This window comes from Sinohyriopsis cumingii, chromosome 6 (genome assembly GCF_028554795.1).
Source record: "Sinohyriopsis cumingii isolate HCF-2022 chromosome 6, ASM2855479v2, whole genome shotgun sequence".
NCBI lineage: Eukaryota > Metazoa > Mollusca > Bivalvia > Unionida > Unionidae > Sinohyriopsis > Sinohyriopsis cumingii.
In genome coordinates, this window is record NC_142966.1 from 48,627,867 (window position 1) to 48,647,695 (window position 19,829).

At 39.2% G+C, this 19,829-nt stretch overlaps 1 protein-coding gene across 1 annotated transcript; it reads left to right on the forward strand.

Annotated features, from left to right (window-relative positions):
* Positions 1–8,751: 8,751 nt before the first annotated feature.
* LOC149796889 (uncharacterized) lies at positions 8,752–11,200 on the forward strand. Its single transcript, XM_089960661.1, has one exon. It carries the CDS (start codon positions 8,752–8,754, stop codon positions 10,843–10,845), a length of 2,094 nt encoding a protein of 697 aa, XP_089816787.1. The 3' UTR covers positions 10,846–11,200.
* The last annotated feature ends 8,629 nt before the right edge of the window (positions 11,201–19,829 follow it).

Sequence of the window (19,829 nt, forward strand, 5' to 3'; positions counted from 1 at the left end):
ACCTTCAACAACCTTCTAAGGTCAAAAGGCCAGACCAACATGTTTTAATTTATCTTCCAGTACAATATCTATCTATCTATCTATCTATCTATGTATTTATCTATCGATCTCTATATCTATATATCTATTTATCTATATATCTGTATATTTATATATCTATCTATCTATATATCTATCTATCTATATATCTATCTATATATGTATGTATCTGTCTATCTATCTATGTATCTATTTATTTATATCTTTCTATCTTTCTATCTATCTATCTATCTATCAGTTTATCTATGTATTTATCTATCTATGTGTCTCTTGGCATCCGTCCGTCTACGAGAGACGATGGCATAGCTCCAAAGTACGCTTTTGCTTATCCTTCTTTTTAGCTCTCTTTTCAGCTTGCTTTATTCTTCTCTTTTCCTCTGCGTTTTGAACTCCCTGCCTGACAGCTAGACGCCAGCTGGAACGGTTGTTTGCACAGCTCTCCCAGTCGTTGACATTGATGTTTGCTGTCTTCATATCCTTCTTGCAAACATCTTTGTAGCGCAGATGTGGTCGTCCAGTTGGTCGTGCACCTTCTGCTAACTCCCCATATAACAGGTCCTTGGGAATGCGACCTGGGTCCATTCTCTTGACATGGCCGAGCCAGCGAGGGCGCCTCTCGCTGAGTATGGAGAACATGCTGTTCATGTTGGCGCGTTCTAGAACCTCTGTGTTGGGTACTTTGTCCTGCCACTGGATGTGCAGAATGCGCCGCAGACATCTCAGGTGGAAGCTGTTGAGTTTCCTCTCGTGTCTTGCATAGGTGGTCCATGTTTCGCTGCTGTAGAGAAGTGAGCTGAGCACGCACGCTTGGTAGACACGCAGTTTGGTCTTCTCTGTGAGGTTGGGGTTGTTCCAGACCCTCTGGTTAAGTCTGGCCATCACTGCTGCTGCCTTGGCAATCCTGCCGCCCACCTCAGAATCAATGGAGAGTGAGCTGGAGATGTTAGACCCGAGGTATGTGAAGTTCTCGACAACTTCCAAATTGTACCCATCGATGGAGACAGAGGGAGGGGAGTCTGTGTCCTGTGCCATGACATTTGTTTTCTTCAAACTGATGGTCAGTCCAAATTCCTTACATGCATGGGAGAGGCAGCATACCAGCTGCTGAAGTCCATCTTCCGTGTGTGATGTCAAGGCTGCATCGTCGGCAAAGAGCAATTCACGGATGAGTACCTCTGTGACTTTAGTCTTAGCACGGAGACGGGCGATGTTGAACAGCTTGCCGTCAGCCCTGGTATGGATGTACACTCCCTCGCTGCAGTCCTTGAATGCGTACTGGAGAAGCATGGAGAAGAAGATGGCAAAAAGCGTCGGTGCAAGGACACAGCCTTGTTTGACTCCGCTAACGACTGGGAATGCTTCAGATGTTGCGCCATTGAAGCACACTGTGCTGTGCATGTTCTCGTGGAACGACATAATGACAGCAAGCAGACGTGGGGGGCAGCCGATCTTCTGCAGGAGTCTGAAGAGTCCACTCCGACTAACCATGTCAAACGCCTTCGTCAGGTCTATGAAGGCAATGTAGAGGGGCATCCGCTGCTCGTGACACTTCTCCTGCAGCTGACGTAGTGAGAAGATCATGTCTACAGTTGACCTGCCGGCTCGAAATCCACACTGGGATTCTGGGTAGACGCGGGAGGCTAGGATCTGCAAGCGTGCCAAGGCAACACGGGCGAAGGCCTTTCCGACGATGCTGAGGAGGGAGATGCCCCGATAGTTGTTGCAGTCGCTACGGTCTCCTTTGTTTTTGTACAAAGTGACGATGTTGGCATCACGCATGTCCTGTGGGATGTATCCCTGTTCCCAGCAAAGGCAGAGGAGTGTGTGTAGGGGCTGGAGCAGTGCTGGTTTTCCGCTCTTGAGGACTTCAGGCGGAATGCCGTCGTTTCCAGGAGCCTTCCCACAGGCAAGGCAATCGATGGCTTTTCCAAGCTCTTCCAGGGTGGGCTGTGTGTCTAGCTCCTCCATGACAGGCAGGTCTGGAATGGCGTCCAGGGCAGTTCCAGTGACATTGTTTTGGGTTGCATATAGCTCAAGATAGTGCTCAACCCATCGCTGCAGTTGTTTCCCCTGGTCTGTGATGACTTCGCCAGTCTTGGACTTGAGGGGGGCGGTCTTGTAGCTGGGGGGGCCTGTCGCTTTTTTGATACCCTCATACATTCCTCTTGTATCCCCGGTGTCAGCAGCTGTCTGTATACTGTTGCAAAGGTTCAACCAGTAGGTGTTGGCACAGCGGCGGGCGGTCTTCTGGGCGTTATTCCTTGCAATCCTGAGGGCTTGTAGTGTTCTGGGGCTAGGTGCAGCCTTGTATGCCAGAAGGGCTTTCCTCTTTGCCTCAGTCACGGGCTCCATCTCCTCCCAGTTTGCCTCATACCAGTCGACATTCTTTCGCTCCCTCTTCCCGTAAGCTGTGATGGCTGATTTGTACACAGAGTCACGGATATGGGACCACTTGGAATCAATGGTGTCATCAGGTGTCACTTTGGTGAGGGCTTCCTTCAGTTTGCTGATGGACTGCTGTGTTTTCTCTGGGTTGCTTGCACAGTAGGTGTTGATACGTGGGTGACCCTTCTTCTTGGCGTGGTGCAGCTTCTTGGGTAATATTCGCACCTTGCTGGCCACGAGGGAATGGTCCGTGTCACAATCGGCACTGTGGTAGCTGCGGGTAAGGAGGACACTGGCCAGTTCTGCACGCCTGGTGATGATGAGGTCTAGCTGGTGCCAGTGGCGTGAACGTGGGTGTCTCCACGACACCTGGTGGATCTCCTTGCATTTGAAGAAAGTGTTTGTCACACATAGGCTGTGGGAGCAGCACATCTCCAGCAGTCGCTGACCATTCTCGTTGATCTTGCCCCTTCCATAAAAGCCGAGACAGGTGGACCAGGCCTCATGGTCAGCTCCCACTCTAGCATTGAAGTCTCCTAGTAAGTAAAGGCTTTCATTGTTGGGGATACTGGATATTGCCTGATCCAGAGCCTCATAAAACTTGTCTTTCTCATCGTAGGTGGAGTAGAGGGTTGGGGCGTACACACTGAAGATGTTGACCGGGCCTAAGGATGTTGACAGCCGGAGGGCAAGGATTCTCTCAGTACCTGATGATGGAGGTTCAATGAAGGCGATTAGCGTGTTCTTGACGGCAAAGCCTACACCATGCTGCCTAGGTTCATCCAAGGGCTTCCCCTGCCAAAAGAATGTGTAATTGGCTTCCCTGATGGTGCCGCTGTCAGCCAGTCGGGTCTCCTGGAGGCAGGCAATGTCGATGTTCAGTCGGGAGAGTTCTCTGTCAATGACGGCAGTCTTCCGTGCATCGTCGATCTGCTGTAGGTCAGTGGTCAATCCAGGACACATGGTCCTGATATTCCAGGTTGCAAAACGAAGAGTTGGAGTCTTTTTATTTCTTCTTTTAGTCTTTCCTGGTGCAGAGTTTTGTGGCCCACTTGTCGAGATGGTTCTCTAAGCTCCACGCACCCAGTGAAGCAGGCAGGCCATGGCGGGCAGCACCTTACTGACTGGGGGCTGCCCAGCTTGAGGCGGGCGGTAGCTGTCCAGTGAGACCTGATGATCTCTCCCACCGTCAGAAGTAACCCCTGGCGCCAAGCTCTACGCCAATCGAGCTTTGACTTAGAACCGGTAAACTGCTACTTCTCGTGTTGTGCCGACGCCGTACGACGACGCTGGAGTGTCCTCTCCAGTGGAGCTATGAAGCCTGGGCAGGGTGGTATGGAGAATCAGCTGTTGCCCGTGCAGCAGATCCCCCCTCTCCACGCAGCTGGTGTGCCCAAGGGAACGACGAATGCCGATACAGCTTGGCACCAACGGCGTCGCAGGAGTTGCCGGAATGACGTTGAAGTCAATGTCATACCGCCTTAGGGACTCCATCTCCGGATTTTCTGTCGGGGTTTACTCCCTTAGCCTTTCCCATGAGTGGGTATAGCCACAAGGCAGCAGAGGTTTGGAATCGGAGTTTTCCTTCTCCTAGATGAGCTACCATCCAAGGTTTACGAGTCCCATCTACCCGAAGCAACTGGTTTTAAGGCGCCAGTGGGCCGCCTTCACCCCTTCTCCTGTTAGTAGAAAACATGGTCTGCCGGGCTTCAAATCTAAGCCACTCGCGAAGGCCAGGAGCTGGATTTTAGTTGACAGAAGCAGTAAGAGACGCAGGCCGTATGGGGCATTTTGGAGGATTGGGGCGCTTGTATCTATCTATCAATTTATCTATCTATCTATATATCTATCTATCTCTCTGTCTGTCTGTCTGTCTGTCTGTCTATCTATCTATCTATCTATCTATCTATCTATCTATCTATCTATCTATCTATCTACCTATCTATCTATATATATATATATGTAAATAAGCAACAGCTATTTTGTCCAGGATGCCTTGACTTAACCTTTACGTAATCGTCCATTTTGGCGCCAGTCCGTCCGTCCATCTTTGTGTCAGCACTTTTCTTTCGATACAATTTTACCCTTTCGTCTTCATCTTTCGGAACATACTTACATTTGTATTTTATCAATCTGGTACATGGATAATCGCATTTTCCTACGTTTTGCCTAGTGATAGCACATTCAACGTGAGATAGGTATTCAAATAGTTTAGTTCAGTAATGTGATTACTTTCACCAATACAGTTAAGAAAAGAGTTATGTTACTTGGTTTGTGAATACATGTTGATATTTACAACAACGATTTACCGAAAGCTGGTCAATGTGACCAATATTTCACGTTTGCATCATTTTGGTTAGGTTTTTAATTTATCTCATTTTCTATTCTAGCATTTCTTTTAGAGTCAAAGAACTTAACCCATGCATGCATTTTGGTGATCTAATGCTTTAACGTTCCATTTAAATCGCAGACACATACATAGAGCATACAATAAAGTGACGTTATGAGCATAGTCACAAAGTGTACTTTTATTCATGCGTTAATATAACACAATTTATTGGTCTCTAAACGTTAGCATTGTAAATACTTTATGATAGGTCTTTCCCAATAAGAGATCGTATCCTCCTGGGGCCTGAATTGTATCTGATATTTAGGTGTTGAAGTAAAGCAGCAGTCCAGTTTTGACCAATGGCAACTGTAATGTGGTGAATTTTGAGTATGCATTGTACATTAAAATGTTATTACAGTCAAGCCAGCAAGGTTTTACGTTTAGGGCTACTTCGGCCTTTTCCCATATCAGTTGTTAAATTTCGTGGGAGAGGGATAGGCCAGCATCTGCGGCTAATTTAGAATTGACCCAGGCAGCGCAAAGTCGTCCTATAAACATTAAGATGCCGACCATATCCGCTTAATGGGAACGCCATGTCGAATAGTCATTTAATAAAAGTATGTTGGTATGTGTCCTAATTCTCAGATTCTAGGCTGTCAAAATCTGACGGAAGAAATAATTATTTCGGAAAAAATTAGGAACGGCTGATTACGATTGGTCAGTTTAACTTAAGATGTATACCCTGGAAGCAATGTTGAATTTCAAGTAATGTTCTTGGGCAAATTTCCTCAGTCCGAGATTTTCCTGCAACATGAGCAAGACTCAGTTGACTACAGGTAAAACTAAAGAGTAGTTCTTTTCTAGTTAAGACAAGTTAAGGGGCACCAGGTGGCTGTCTTGTAGGCAAAGACAGGCCTTTAATGCTAGGATGCACATTTTCTTGCAAACGATAGCATTATGGTGCGCACATTTAATTTTCATGCAATGTTCTATTTTGTTTTGTTTTGTTTTATGCAAATGAGTTTGGTATGCCTAGGATCCATAATATGCATCGATTATTCGATTTCAATGAAATCTGTTGATATGCTTGAGTTGTTTATGCAATTTATTTCTTTAATTTTATAGTTACTAGTTCATTGATAGAATTGAATGCTTGCTTGCGATCCAAATTTTCAGATGTGTCGGATTTCATAGGGTTATATGAATTAATTTGCTTTGTTGGTTAAGACGATACTTATTATCGTGAGTTAACGATAATTACATATTTGAATCTGATTTTTTTAAATGCTTTAAGAATCTTTTAGGTTAGGGATTGCCGTGAGCTAGAGGTTAGCGAATCTTACGCAATAGTAATCGATAGCATGTAGCTTATTGAGTGGAACTGACTAAGTTTTATGCCTAAGGATTCACGTGGTAGCGAATGCAGAGAGATACGGATATGTTTGTTGTATGCACTGCCCACATATTAATTTATGATCAGTTGCTGTAAAGCGAAGGTGACGACTTATCGAATTAGGCCCGACTTAGATGTACATTACTCTAAATACAGTCTAAATTTGTAAGGACCATTAACCGTTAAGTCACCTTATGTCAGAATTTATGCAGTGGTTAGATATCTATTTTATGATATCTGAGTAACGCAATTGAGAGAATTTTCGTTACATATATAAGGTGATACAAATAGAGACTGAGTGCTCTCTGGAACAGTCTGGGACAGTCCGAAAGGAGGAAGTCCGGATAAGAGATCAAGTAGTTAGGATAGAAGGATCAAGAAAGATCAAACGTATATAGGTGAAGATGGGAAGAGGTGGGAAACACGGAGACAAAGATAGGAAGAGACGCTAGGTAATGCAATCTCTGGTGGACATTGTACTCGTTTTACCACTCTCGTTATCATGATGAAATGAATGGATAATATAACACTGCTTTTGAAGTTATTTAAACGTAAATTTGTTCGAATTGAAGCCGACACAGTTAGTTTAAGTCATTGATTAAATTGTTTTTCTCTTGTCTAAAGAGATTCGTTTTACATTATTTCTCCTCAGTAGTTATGCTCAGTTCTTTGTCGGCATTCTATTTATCCACTCACACCGGGCAATAAAATCGAGGGACGTCATCCTCTATATAACAAAAGCCAAATCTAATTAACCACCCCTCTTTTATGTAGAGAGAACATCTTTACAGCAACAACGAGTTCATCTTGCTCGATTCGTCCGTGTAATGTGTTAAGTGAGATTTTCTATAATGGCCAAATATTTTCTATATACGGTGATGTCAATGACAAACATTTAACTCAATTCCCATTGACGTAAATGTTTGACTCATGAGAGTCTTGAAGTAAATAATTTAAATCTGAAGCATTTCTCTTTTACTGGATTCTTTATTTAAAACATAATACTCACTTTTCATATTTCAATTCATGGGCACGATGTTAACGACTGTGTAATATGTATTTAGTCTCCATATCATCAAATACATCTTCCCGTGACCAATGCTGAGGCGTGTTGCTTGAATCAGAGGTACGATTCAGATGAATTTATCCAAATGTAGTCACGATTATCTGATCAACTTTCACTACAATAAATGACTCTTTTCGCCTGATTGTCAACGGTCCATATTAGTATTGACCTGCATCAACTAATGTATTTTCTTTGTTGTCTACTACATTGGCTTATCATCATTCTTTCACCAACAATTCTTTGTTTCAATCCCACATAATGCAACTCTCTCTGTACTGTCCTCTGATAAATAGGTTCACATGTCCTTGCATCCTTACAGTTAGTAATCACTTCGAAACGTCTACTGTTGTCGCTAACATCATTGATAACTTATAAACACCTTCAAATGGTTTATTCCGTGGACGTCTCGCTCGACTGCGGCTTTAACTTTCTAGCCATTCGTTTACTCTTTCAAGAATTCGCCAAAAATGGCTATTTTCTCCCCCTAAGAAATTAGCCTAGTTGATTTAAATTCTTCGTTTCGAGGCACCATGACTAACCATTTTGTACCTTCCATTGTCGCTTTTTTACCTTTTTGCGCCAATTATTTTCAAAACTAGACTTTTTTTCTAAGACACAGCAGTACTAAAGTACTAATCTTACATTTTTGGGGGGAATTTTTATCAAGAAACCAACGTGGTATAAAAACAAGCACCCACCCCAACACACGTTTTTTATAACCAAGAACATCAGATGCGGCGGCAATGGTAAAAAAACTCCCTGCACGTTTTGCTGATAAATCGGCCCCACACATCTAATGGTATATAGTAAGTTGCGGTTTAGGGGCTCATTAAAACCCGCACAATTATGCAGACATTCATGTCCGCAAACATCGGTGTATATTTTATGCTCTTACGAGTATTTCTGGCGGCTGTTGAGCTATTATCAGCTGAAGGGTTCCTTTGGCGATATGTACATATCATTTCGGATCAAATCCAACGTTTGGCTAAGTGTAAATTCACGTGGAATAGGACAACCCTCTGTCATATCATCATTTTGAATTTCGCGCTAGATATGTCTGTAACCAAACACTGGTAAGTCAAAAAAAAAAACAGCACGCAAGTGTTCCGGAAAGATTTTTATGCAGCACAATTTAACATTTTAATGAAAAGGTGACATCAGAGCCACATATCATCCAACAGTATCAATCCAGATTTTAGGGGTTAATTTATTGGACTACCTATACGAGTGCACGGAAACGACAGTGGCATTCAGATTACAGAACAAAAGAAAAGAAAATTGTATGATGCTTTAAAAACAACATATTTTTCTTTATCCTCTAAAATATTATTATTTTAATATTGAGATTCTTTATTATTATTATTATTATTACTATTATTATTATTATTTCTGATTCTTTGACTTTACCGACTTCCCTCTTTGGTGCCTCACAATGCAGGTGTCTCGAATGTGTATGTAACTATGTATATCACATTTCAGATAAACAACTCAAGTCTATCAGCTTTCATTTGTACCGATAGACTTAAAACCTGTTTTAAGATGGCAAATACCGACCGTCTTTCAGTCTTCATTTCTGCAATGCTGGATTCCATAGGATTCAGTAGACACATGATAGACTTCAGAATAAGCAATTCAAGTCACACGAACGTAACATACGCACTTAAAGATACCTTTATGAGCAATATCGCAATAGGAGGAACAGCTGAGGGTGTATCGCAGTTGGGGCAGTCTGATATGGATCTTATGGGTGTTTGTAAGTTTGTAACAGCCAGCGGCCGTCGTGTTCATCCACCCAGCCCTCAACATACAGTGCTTTATACAGAGGACAGGGAAGTCCATCACGGCTACACGTGGTTACGAGTGGACCATTACGGTGAAATGGAATCTAATATCACGCAAGCCATGATTTTAACGAAAGGGCCATATTCAGGACTAAATGTCTATTTGTCAAGTTCTGCCTTTATTCAGAGTCTACAACAGGGAATGATGCATCGGTTTCCATTATATGTAGAGTTTCAGCAAATATCAGGGCCATCACAGCCTACACTAGTCAAGGGTGTGAAGTTTGATCATGTAGTTGCATTTCCCCACCCAGATTGGCCCGTTCAAGCTTTCCGATGGATGGACAGATGTAGGACAAACGGATGGCCGCCACAAACCATCGTGACAGCCATTGTACAGTCCGGGTGCCATATTGTACCCAAGGGGTTCAGGGGAAGTCCCTCCTCTCACATGGAATGGTGTATCTCTTTCGCTGTACACGAAAAGTCTATTTTACAGTTATTCAACATGACGCAAAAGCACTTCTACATTTTACTGAAAATCATGGCAAAAGATCTGAAAGAACGTTTCCCCGATTTGGAAGATGTACTAACGTCGTACACAATGAAAACGGTAGCTCTGTGGCAGGTGGAACTTCACCACACCAGGGACTGGGACCGAGCGCACGTGTTAGATCGGGTAATGGAGGCTCTCGACTTTCTGAACTCTTGTGTAGAGAGTCAGAATCTGCCTGCTTACTTCATCCCGAAAAACAATCTGTTTGACGGGAAAATAAATGCTTGTACGGCAGTACGTTTGTCCCGTCTATTAAATAATCTTCTGTCTCAGGGAACTGGGTGTGTTCTTACGTTTCCTTCCATACAGCAGCAACTTTATAGTATGCAGATGCCGGGTCTGAGACAGAACATTAGAGTATATTGGAGTGGTTTTGAGATGTTTTTCCTCATGGGCTGTTTGTGTTGCCACTATGCGAGTATGGATCTATCTTTGAAACAGATACTCCATAGTAAATCACTGATAGACTTACCTGATATGACAAGACACAGGTTATTAACAAAAAGTGTCTCTAAAATAATGAAAGCTACGCTTGCATATGTCAGCATAGCCAAACTCATGAATACAAGAATGTCGAATAGAAGGAAGTATGACTTGTGTCTACCCTTGCTCTGCATTGCATCTAATAACAGTACAACAGATAGGATGGCAGGGAGAATTAAATTTGCCGGGCTGCTCCATGTACTTGGAAAAACCAAACAAGCAACTGAAATATTGTACTCTATAAAACGTCAGCCTCTATATGATATATGTAGGAAAATTCATGTTCGGAATATCATTCGTGAAAATTTCCAGTTAACAAAAGATAACTTGGATGATGTTAAAGCTGCTATTGGAAGACTTAGCACAGACAACTCTGTACAACAATGTATGTTGCTTGATGTGAGGTATACCAAGGAGGAGATGGGCATAGTTCCAGATTTTATCAAATATGAACTCTTCCACGTACCAGAATCTGGAATGCATGATTTGGGAACCCACATTGACCCTGATATGTTGAGGTACTATCTGCTGTACAAATGTCATACAGAACTTGGCGATGAAGCAAATGCTCAAGGTGCCTTCAGTAACTTGATTAGGATTGCCACACGGGATCGATTTGACCCATATATGGAATACCGCGAGGTGGCGCTAAATGTACTGGGCCTGTGTTATCTGGAGAAGGAGGACAACCTCAGAAGCTACATCTGTTTCTGTCGAGCCATGAGTCTACGTCCTAGGCTATTGGTAGAGGAATGGTCCACGTCTACACCTTGGCACTTAGCAGTACTAGCGTCCAAATTAATCAGTAGGTGAATATTTTTGGAGAAAAAAGAAACGTAGCTTCCTATCAATCTATTATTTGTACACAGAATACAGTTTGAGTAATTACAACAACCTGATTTTACTTCTGATGTTGTACGAATCTATCATGTCACAATATTTTTCAATATAAGAATTGAAAAATATATTCACACGGCGATACCAACTCATATACAATGAAAACTCAAAACAAATGCCCTTCACCCCATATTGTCCAGAGTGTGTAATAGTATCGATGTATTTCTTCGAACAGATTCGACTGTCATGTTCAGTTTTTAGCCAAATTTTCCTCACATAGTTTGAAATGTTACTGTTTTATTTAGAATTACTAAAGATCAGTTCATTTAAATTGATTCCACTTATAAAAATATGTTCTAAAATGTGTTTATCCTCCATCTAATTAGCCTCAGCTCGAAGAATTACTATTACCTTTCCTGATTGTGCGAAGTTGCACAATTTGTTTCACTATAACATCAATCTTGCAATTTGTGGTAATGAAATAGAAAATATTTAGGAGTTAATATTCGATACTCTATATAACTGATGACAGCAAAAGTTAAAGCATATATAAGACACATATTACGTCTTCCGACTTTAACTTATCGCAATAAAGAATTTTTAAAATTGAGAGTGATCGAGAGAGATCGTATGTGTGTGAGATGCATTCAAGGAGAAATGAATAGTTTGAGGTCTCATAGAACAACGCCAAATTCACAATTTCGAAATTTACCCCAGGACACATGCGTCAAATTTGCGTCAAATCAGCAAATTGAAAACTCAGTTATTACTGATTCTATTTTCGCATTACTTATTATTTATTTTTTAAAATGCGTTCTGGAACGGCTCAGATTTAATAAACACCTTAACGTTATTACCTCTTAAACTATCTGTTTAAGTAAGATATTCGTTGTAACTGTTGTCGGATGACTTGGATTGATATGTTTAATATTAAATCGACATTCGTATAGTACTGGTAACATAAACAATAGAACTTAATATAATAGCTGTCTACTACATAAATTTTTTCAATCTTAATATGATCAAAACAATTTGATGTGGGTAAGTAAGTGGTACGTTTGCGATAGATCAGAGGTCACATTGGAGACAAAATCAATACTCTTGACGTACAATCGGAATACACCGGGCCATATCCTTCAAGTCGAATTATCGGAAAAAAAAGTCCAGGTTGTTCACATTGTCGCAATGTAGTGTTCGCTCAAATATTTTAGAACAATTTCAAATAAACAAAATTTGATCAAATTGTTTCGCCATTTACAATAAATAGATGCTATTACAAAAATGAAAATGTTTTAAACAGCTTTTTCAACGTGTAATCTCTGACCTTGCTTCGAAATGTTGATCATTTTGGGTTTAATAGTGACCTCCGACCTATTGCACAAGAACATAACACGAGAGGAGTGTTTTAAATGATCTATCGGATACGATCTTGATGGTTCATATCTTGGTTGCTGTGGTTTTTGAGGTGGAGGTGGGGGGAAACAAACTCTTGAGGAAATCATTTACGTTGGATGAGCTATTATAAATTATTGCACGTGCTGTTCAAAATCCCAGAAAACCAGAGATGCAAAACTGATTGTAACCCAAGCGCTATCAAGATCCTGTAAAGATCGCCCAAGGTGTGTGCATATAATTGTGGTTTCAGGTTTGCACAGTATAAAGGAAGCTTTTAGGGGACAGACTTCCGGTGTGGTTTATTCCCGAGTCTCTAGGAGAGAGACGGAATAGAGACTAGTGGAGAAGTCGATTGTGAATCGAAGGCTAGTCTGAGAGTAGAGTCAAGGAGGAGGAGGAGGAAAAGGAGTCGAGGAGGAGCAATTGGAGAAGGAGCAGTCAAGGAGAAGGAGTTAGAAGTGAAGTCGTAAGGATAGAAGGAATTGGCGGGATAGGAGAGATACAGATGAGTAGAAAACAAGGACAGGTGGAAAAGCGATCTCATACTATAAATTACAGGATGCAATAGGCTCTCACTTGGTCGGGAGGAAAAAAAGTGATTGGGAATAATTATCATTTGAATATTTAATTGTATTAATTGTTATTCCTTTTGATTTCACCTTTGTGGGCTCGGAGCGTTACCTCTCTCTATCACTATTTTCGCTTCCTACAAAATCGAGCCTGGGTGGGACTTCCATAGTAATTTAAATAATAATTTTCGTAATTGAGCCTGGAGATCGCGAAGAGTTTCTACTTGTGGCTCTGGTGGCGTTTTGAAAGATCGACTTTGCCATGCATGTAGATAAACGATACATCTTTTTTTACCTTATCGGTTATCATAAACCGTATTTTTTAAGTACACGTGAACCTTAACTGCATATCAAATTGCATTCGTTATCCGTGACTCTTTGCAAGTGTCTGAATTGTAGTGGAAGTGGGCATGGATAGATAGATACATAGATTATGTTGTAATGGTTGTTGCTATTCTTGCTGTAGGGTTTAAAGCCATTTCTCAGCACAAGATAGGCTATACATGGTGGCCAGTATAAATGGTGGAGAGAGAACCCGGGAAAACCTCCAGGAAAGATCCACCGACCCACGAGATGCTACTATGTATGTATTCCTCAAGTCAAGAGAACCAATGAGAAAAATTATTAATATGAAACAACTTCTCATATCCCTTTACTTTTTGTTGATATGTTGTACGAGACCATTTATTGTTCTAAATGGAACTAATTATTGAAAACAAAAAACATCAAAGCTATAAAAAGCGCAAAGCAGTAAGTTCATGCATTGATTTATAACTTTTAACCTGACTGTCAACAAGGGGTCTCTATCACTGTCAACTTATTAACGTTCAAATCAAAGGGAAGCTCGCCATGTAAGCTTGCAGACAGACTGCTAAAGACTTACCCATACAAATATCGTGACCGTGTTACAATAGAAACTCTCGTTTGATTCAAAACGTCAAATTGACACTGTCTGAAACCCCTGGAGAAGATCAGGTCAAAATTTACGAATCAATATAAATTAATAAGTTCTAAATTTATTGTAGTTATGTTTATTTGAGAGAAGAATCATTTATTAAGCGTTTGAGATCAAGGATAATTAGCATTAAGGATAAATAATATTCAGTATAATTTTTATGTATTACCGCCCTAGCTCTATAGAGAAGGAATACATAAGAATCCTCGTTACCGTCTGTACATCCGACACAATCGTTTTAAAAGAACTAGTCGTGCAGACGTCATATTGAACCATATTCTTGGGACATCATAGCTGCTTGAATTAATTTCGTAAATTGACCAAGTACAATTTATTACATCATTCCTTGCTTGAAAAAGTAGTACAGTTAAGGATATTTTGGGATATTCACATATATGCCTATTTAATAATTATAGATAGAAATTATTCTGTGTATCTTAGTCTTAATGTGAACCTATAAATGGCTGATTTTAGACCCATGACTTGTTACGGTCTCGTATTATTATCCTTAGAACACTTTTCGTGTGACTAATCTTTACTTTTATAAGAAAGGTTGCAATTCTATGAAGAAAATGATTTCAAAATTAAGGAAAATATTTCATATATGTTAACTGAAGGTTTGGATATCAGTCATGTGATTTCTTATACTTCGTTCACTTTCAGATTAGTTCTAAGTTAATTACAGAATCAAACATTTAATTTCAAAATTATATCGTTTCGAAAGTTGTTTTATCTTCACAAAAAATCGTTTATTTTTTTCTTCGTTTTCTTTTGGATTAGTATTACTACTAATATGCTAATGTTATAATGTATTCACATTCTGTCTCTTCCCCTTAATGTCTACAATTACACTCAGTCTCTTTACTACAATGTTTCTATAAATAAACTTATTCTCTTCCCTATATTAGTTCTATAAATACAACCAGTCTCCTCCCTGTATTGGTTCTATAAATACAATCAGTCTCTAATGTTTCTATAAGTACAATAGTCTCTTTTCTATAATGTTTCTGTAAATACACTTTGTCTATTTTAATAAGGTTTCTATAAATGCATGCAGAAAAGATATAGATGGCTACGCTAAATTTCGCAGATGGACATTTTCTGTATTTACGTCGACTTTTGTCGTCCATAGATGCAACATAAAACTAGTAATTTTTAGTGTAATTCATCTCACATACCGTAATACAGATCTTAGAGAACATCTGTTAGCGTCAAGGTTTCACTCCTTGGTTTTGTGAAGACCCTCAGTTTTCGGGATATGGGTTCATATGCCTGGCAATTTGGTAGTCAAGGAGCATTTGACGGGGGAAACACAGACTTATATCGTGTAATCGAATATTTTAAGACTTATTGAAGTAATGCCATGCCAGTCCACGTACTAAATCTACGTCTAATTTTATTTGCATCTCGATCTTAGCATTATTGATGTTTTGTGACAAAGACAGGTAAATGCCAGATATTATGCAAATTTTCCAAGACAATAAAATACCGAATATTTTATCAAACGATCTTGGATTACAAGGGCAATTTGGTAACTTGTCTTTATCATGTCTAGAAATGGCAGAATAAACTTGGGGGGGTGGTTGGGTTGCCATGAGAGGCGTTATTCGGGCAATGAGCCACGTTATCCTGGCAATGAGCGACGTTATTCTATGTTTGTACTTCCGGTATCGTCGTTCGTGCAGAACAGGAATCTCATATATATATATATATATATATATATATATATATATATATATATATATATATATATATATATTGTACATTTGATGTAGATTGTAAGTGTCATATCTATCTATCTATCTATCTATCTATCTATCTTAACTTTAATGAAAATAAACTTGATGATTAGGGACCTGTTGCATTATTGTATTATGTTACGCATTTTTATGTCAGGTGATTAGAAACTTAACACACATGCAGGATGAAGTAGGTTCTATGTCAACAGGAGAGTAATTTTCTAAAAACGTGTTCAACCATTCTTTGAGATTAAATTCTGAATCTTTCTTGAACTCTAAATTGAAATGCTTCAGGAAATCATCAATAATTCACTGTTTGTTTGTTTACAACAAAAGCAGGAAAGCGATGTTTCAAAATGCAAACATTTATTTTTGAATAAATAACACACGGGTTCATATTAGCAAAAGAAAAAAAATACAACAATCAATGTGCACCATCACACACACACACACACACACTATACTTCCTCTCCGTTTCATAAGTAAACTTTTGCACATTTTGTCATGGTGTCTTTAGAGAACTTAGCATCGTAACGCTATGGTTTGATACCCCTCTTGATGCAGCCTATGTATTTTTACAACAGTATGAATTTGTACCACTCTTCATGGCTGCTTTGTATATAACGATATGAATTTATAACACTCGTCATAGCTTTGGTGTATTTAGCATATGCAACTTTATAACTGTATGTCATTCTTCATTGCTCCTTTCTATAATACAATCCATAACTGTAGCGCTACGACAGAACCCTACCAAGCATGAAAGACATATCTTGTGGTCTCGATATGGCATTGTTAACATGATTTCGTTGCATTTCTGCGGTCCTGTCTTCGATTCTCTGCTCCAGAATGTGTGAGAGTGACATGGTATCCCATCCAAAGATGATGGTTTTCTCCATTTTTTCCGGTTCAATCCACCACAAACTCTAAAACACACAAAAATACTGCGTCAATATTTGTGGTATTAAGAATGCTTAATATCAGTTGTTGTGCAATCAAGATAAAATAAAATATAAAACTCAGTCTTGTAAATAGTTGTATCTGTATCAAACATTTTTGCTTTAGTTGTAATTGTATTTTGAAGGTCTGAAACAGAAATCAATATCGTAATATGATCGAAGATTTTGCTGAAGGAAGTTTGCAATTACAGTAATACTATTTTGAGTATCGAGCATTGTAAGTTGTGTTTGTGTTTACACCATTCTTCCATACCTTTTGTTAATATATTATTGAACGATCTTATTAAAATCATATCTTGACCACCTAGAACTGTGGATATTTCATTTTAACCAGATTGTATTATAGACTAATTTGGTTGTCTGGATAATATCATGTACACTCATGCCTGATTGTTTCATTGTTCAGTACCTCGGATAAATATATACCTCCCGATAAGGTCACTAGCATGAGGATAATATGCCCAATTTACCTGGACGATGGAAATCCTGCCAGTTTCTCCTATATGTAACCACTATAAATGACTATTTTAAACAAGGCACGGCTGAAGCAAAATCAACTTATAAATTATAAATATTGATACTAACTGAAAGATCGATTTGTGTGTTGTTTATCTGGGCAATTTTGGTAACATTACATTGAGATACAGGAATTTATTTCAGCTTCTAAAGACCATATAAACTCAACGGTAAATGTGCCAGCAGACAACAAATATATCTTCTGATGACGTCATTCGGGAACTATATATACATTATACCAGTCGATAATGATATGATTGATTTGACATGTCTACTGTACGGTTTTCCTTTGGGGACAAACGAGCAATACATGTATAAGATCCCATTTGGAAGCTCGTGGTGTGAAGTGTCGTCTAAATATACATATACAAAAGACTGCAAAGGTGTATTGAAGGCGACCAGAGCTTCTCAAATGAGAATTTTTTCAATGGAGTTATTAAATTATGAAACACTAAAGTAGTAAAATGTTACCTATATAACATCTGCAGGAGAATAAGTAAAGTTTAACATAAACAGACACAATTTAAAAGTTAATTGGATTTGCAGTATGCAATAATGTAATCATTAAAAGCACTTTTCAGTATTAATGACACAATTAAATAAAACTATCATACTACGATATACATTTTCAACATAGGAACAATTAAAAGGCAAATTCATGGTACAACATGCAGGAACTTCTAGAGATGTCTGAATTACAGTCAATCTTAATATGTAATTTCTTCACAGCTTTAGCATATCTTAAACATGTCTTTGAAATGTCTTAGTTCGAGATTTATGTGTCAATGCCCAAGTAACGGCAGATAAAATACTGTTCTTTCTGTGTTAACTACTGTACATTGATCATCCATGGTGATAGATCCATAAGTCAATCATGTATCGTTTACAATTTCTATTCATTAATTTTTGTTGATTAGTCGCTTTAGTTGCATGTTATGATTCGTTCTAGTTAGAAACTATTATTTTACTTATATCAGTTTGTTTTCTATGTGCGCATAATTTTGTTAACTTCCTTGTTGGAATTTACTCGCACAAGTTTGGTGTCAGCTTTAATTATATTTCAATATATAAATAAACATCCCTTTCACGAAGTTGTTTTTAGTGTCTTCACTATAATCAGACCCCATCCCCGATTATCCTATTACAGGTTCAATACTTGCTCATCCTGGAATATAACTTGATCCGCGGAAAGGTTATAACGAGGAAATATGACGACTAAATTTTAAGGATCTTGAAAACATCTATTCTGAACTTTGTTTGGAGTGTTTTCCAGACTTGCCGAGAATCGTTGATTAACTTTTGTTCATTTCATCATTGATGGCTTCGATGTCTCTATAGTTAAAGACTACACAGCAAAGCTACAAAACCACGGCTTTGAGGTTTTAAATGATGAATAGCCTCGTTTGCATAAATACACAGGCATGGCAGAGTATACATGAAGTACAATGTTCACATCATATCTTGACGGCAGTCACGTTTTACAAGAGTACTGCAATGTAGATATAAATCTCGGATTCGCATTCTAGACGAGCTTCTTAGCATAGCTTGTATACGCATGGGATGACTACTCGGTAATCTCGTAGATCAGCGCTTGAAGAAATTGAATGGAAATAAGGCTGTTGTCCCATTTGATACTCCATGTGTCCACGGGCATCTGAGATCGCCTCTAATCCTCCTGTCAAGTTATCCCACACTCGGCCAGTAGATGTTTGATCACTTTTTGTTGAGGTGTCGAGGTGTAAATACACACGTCACACCAGTGTAATAGTCAAAGGGGTTTGAGGTTTGTGCGGCCTTCCGTGTCCCAATAGAGTATTGAATAAGGTCAAAGAGTCTACCTCTGTACTACTCCATGTGCAGAGAGAGAGAGAGAGAGAGAGCATAACGATGAAATCAGAGAGAAAGTCTATGGTATCGATCAATATATGCAGATTGCCGAGACATGAATGAAATAAATGTATTACATCAGTTCTGCTATATATAGATTTCTCTAGTGTGCTATATTCCTCTATAGTTTTTGTGCATTGATCGTTGTCTGAAGGTAGAAAGAACTATGAATATTATCATGATCAATAGATAGTCAGTGGTTGATTATATATAAAATGGGCAGCCATGAAACTATTGATTCGCAAAGCATATTTCAGGAAATTGTGTAAGTTACAAAGGGCTCTGTACTAGTTCCAATAGAATGAGATCTCAAATGCATGACAGACAAATCGTTTAAACCGTCATAAAGGTTCATTAAAGAGTCGCATAAATGTTGTACGAATTTCCGAGAAACATTCTGAGCACATTGATAACATGATGAATTTTGGAATGGCCTTAGAAATAGAACAAAACAAACTTGGGCAGATTTATGAGGCAAACGAAACTAAAAACAAGCTGCATAATACCATGCTTGCAAGAGTACATTATCAAAAGAAACATGATAACTCGCCAACTGCGCATGACGTTTTTGATGAGGTCGGTGACGAAGATGTTTCAGAGCAGACTAAATACACACTTGCTTCGGCGCCATATGTATATGAATGGCATCCCAACTCAACTTATTTTACAGAGCACATTACCGCCCTTCAAAAAGAGAGGAGGCTCAAGTATACAATGAAATTTTAGACGCTGTCTTCAGGGACAAAGTGGATGAAATTCCCAACAGGAGGCTCAACGTTAACGTTGCCCGACAGAATATATGTTATTATACTCGATGATGACACATTTGCACTTGTCCCTTTTCTAAAAGATGTTTTACTCAGAATAGTAAAAGGTTTTCGCTATAATTACAGAGATATGCTTGATTAAATCGTTGGCAAGGACTGATTTATAGCATCGT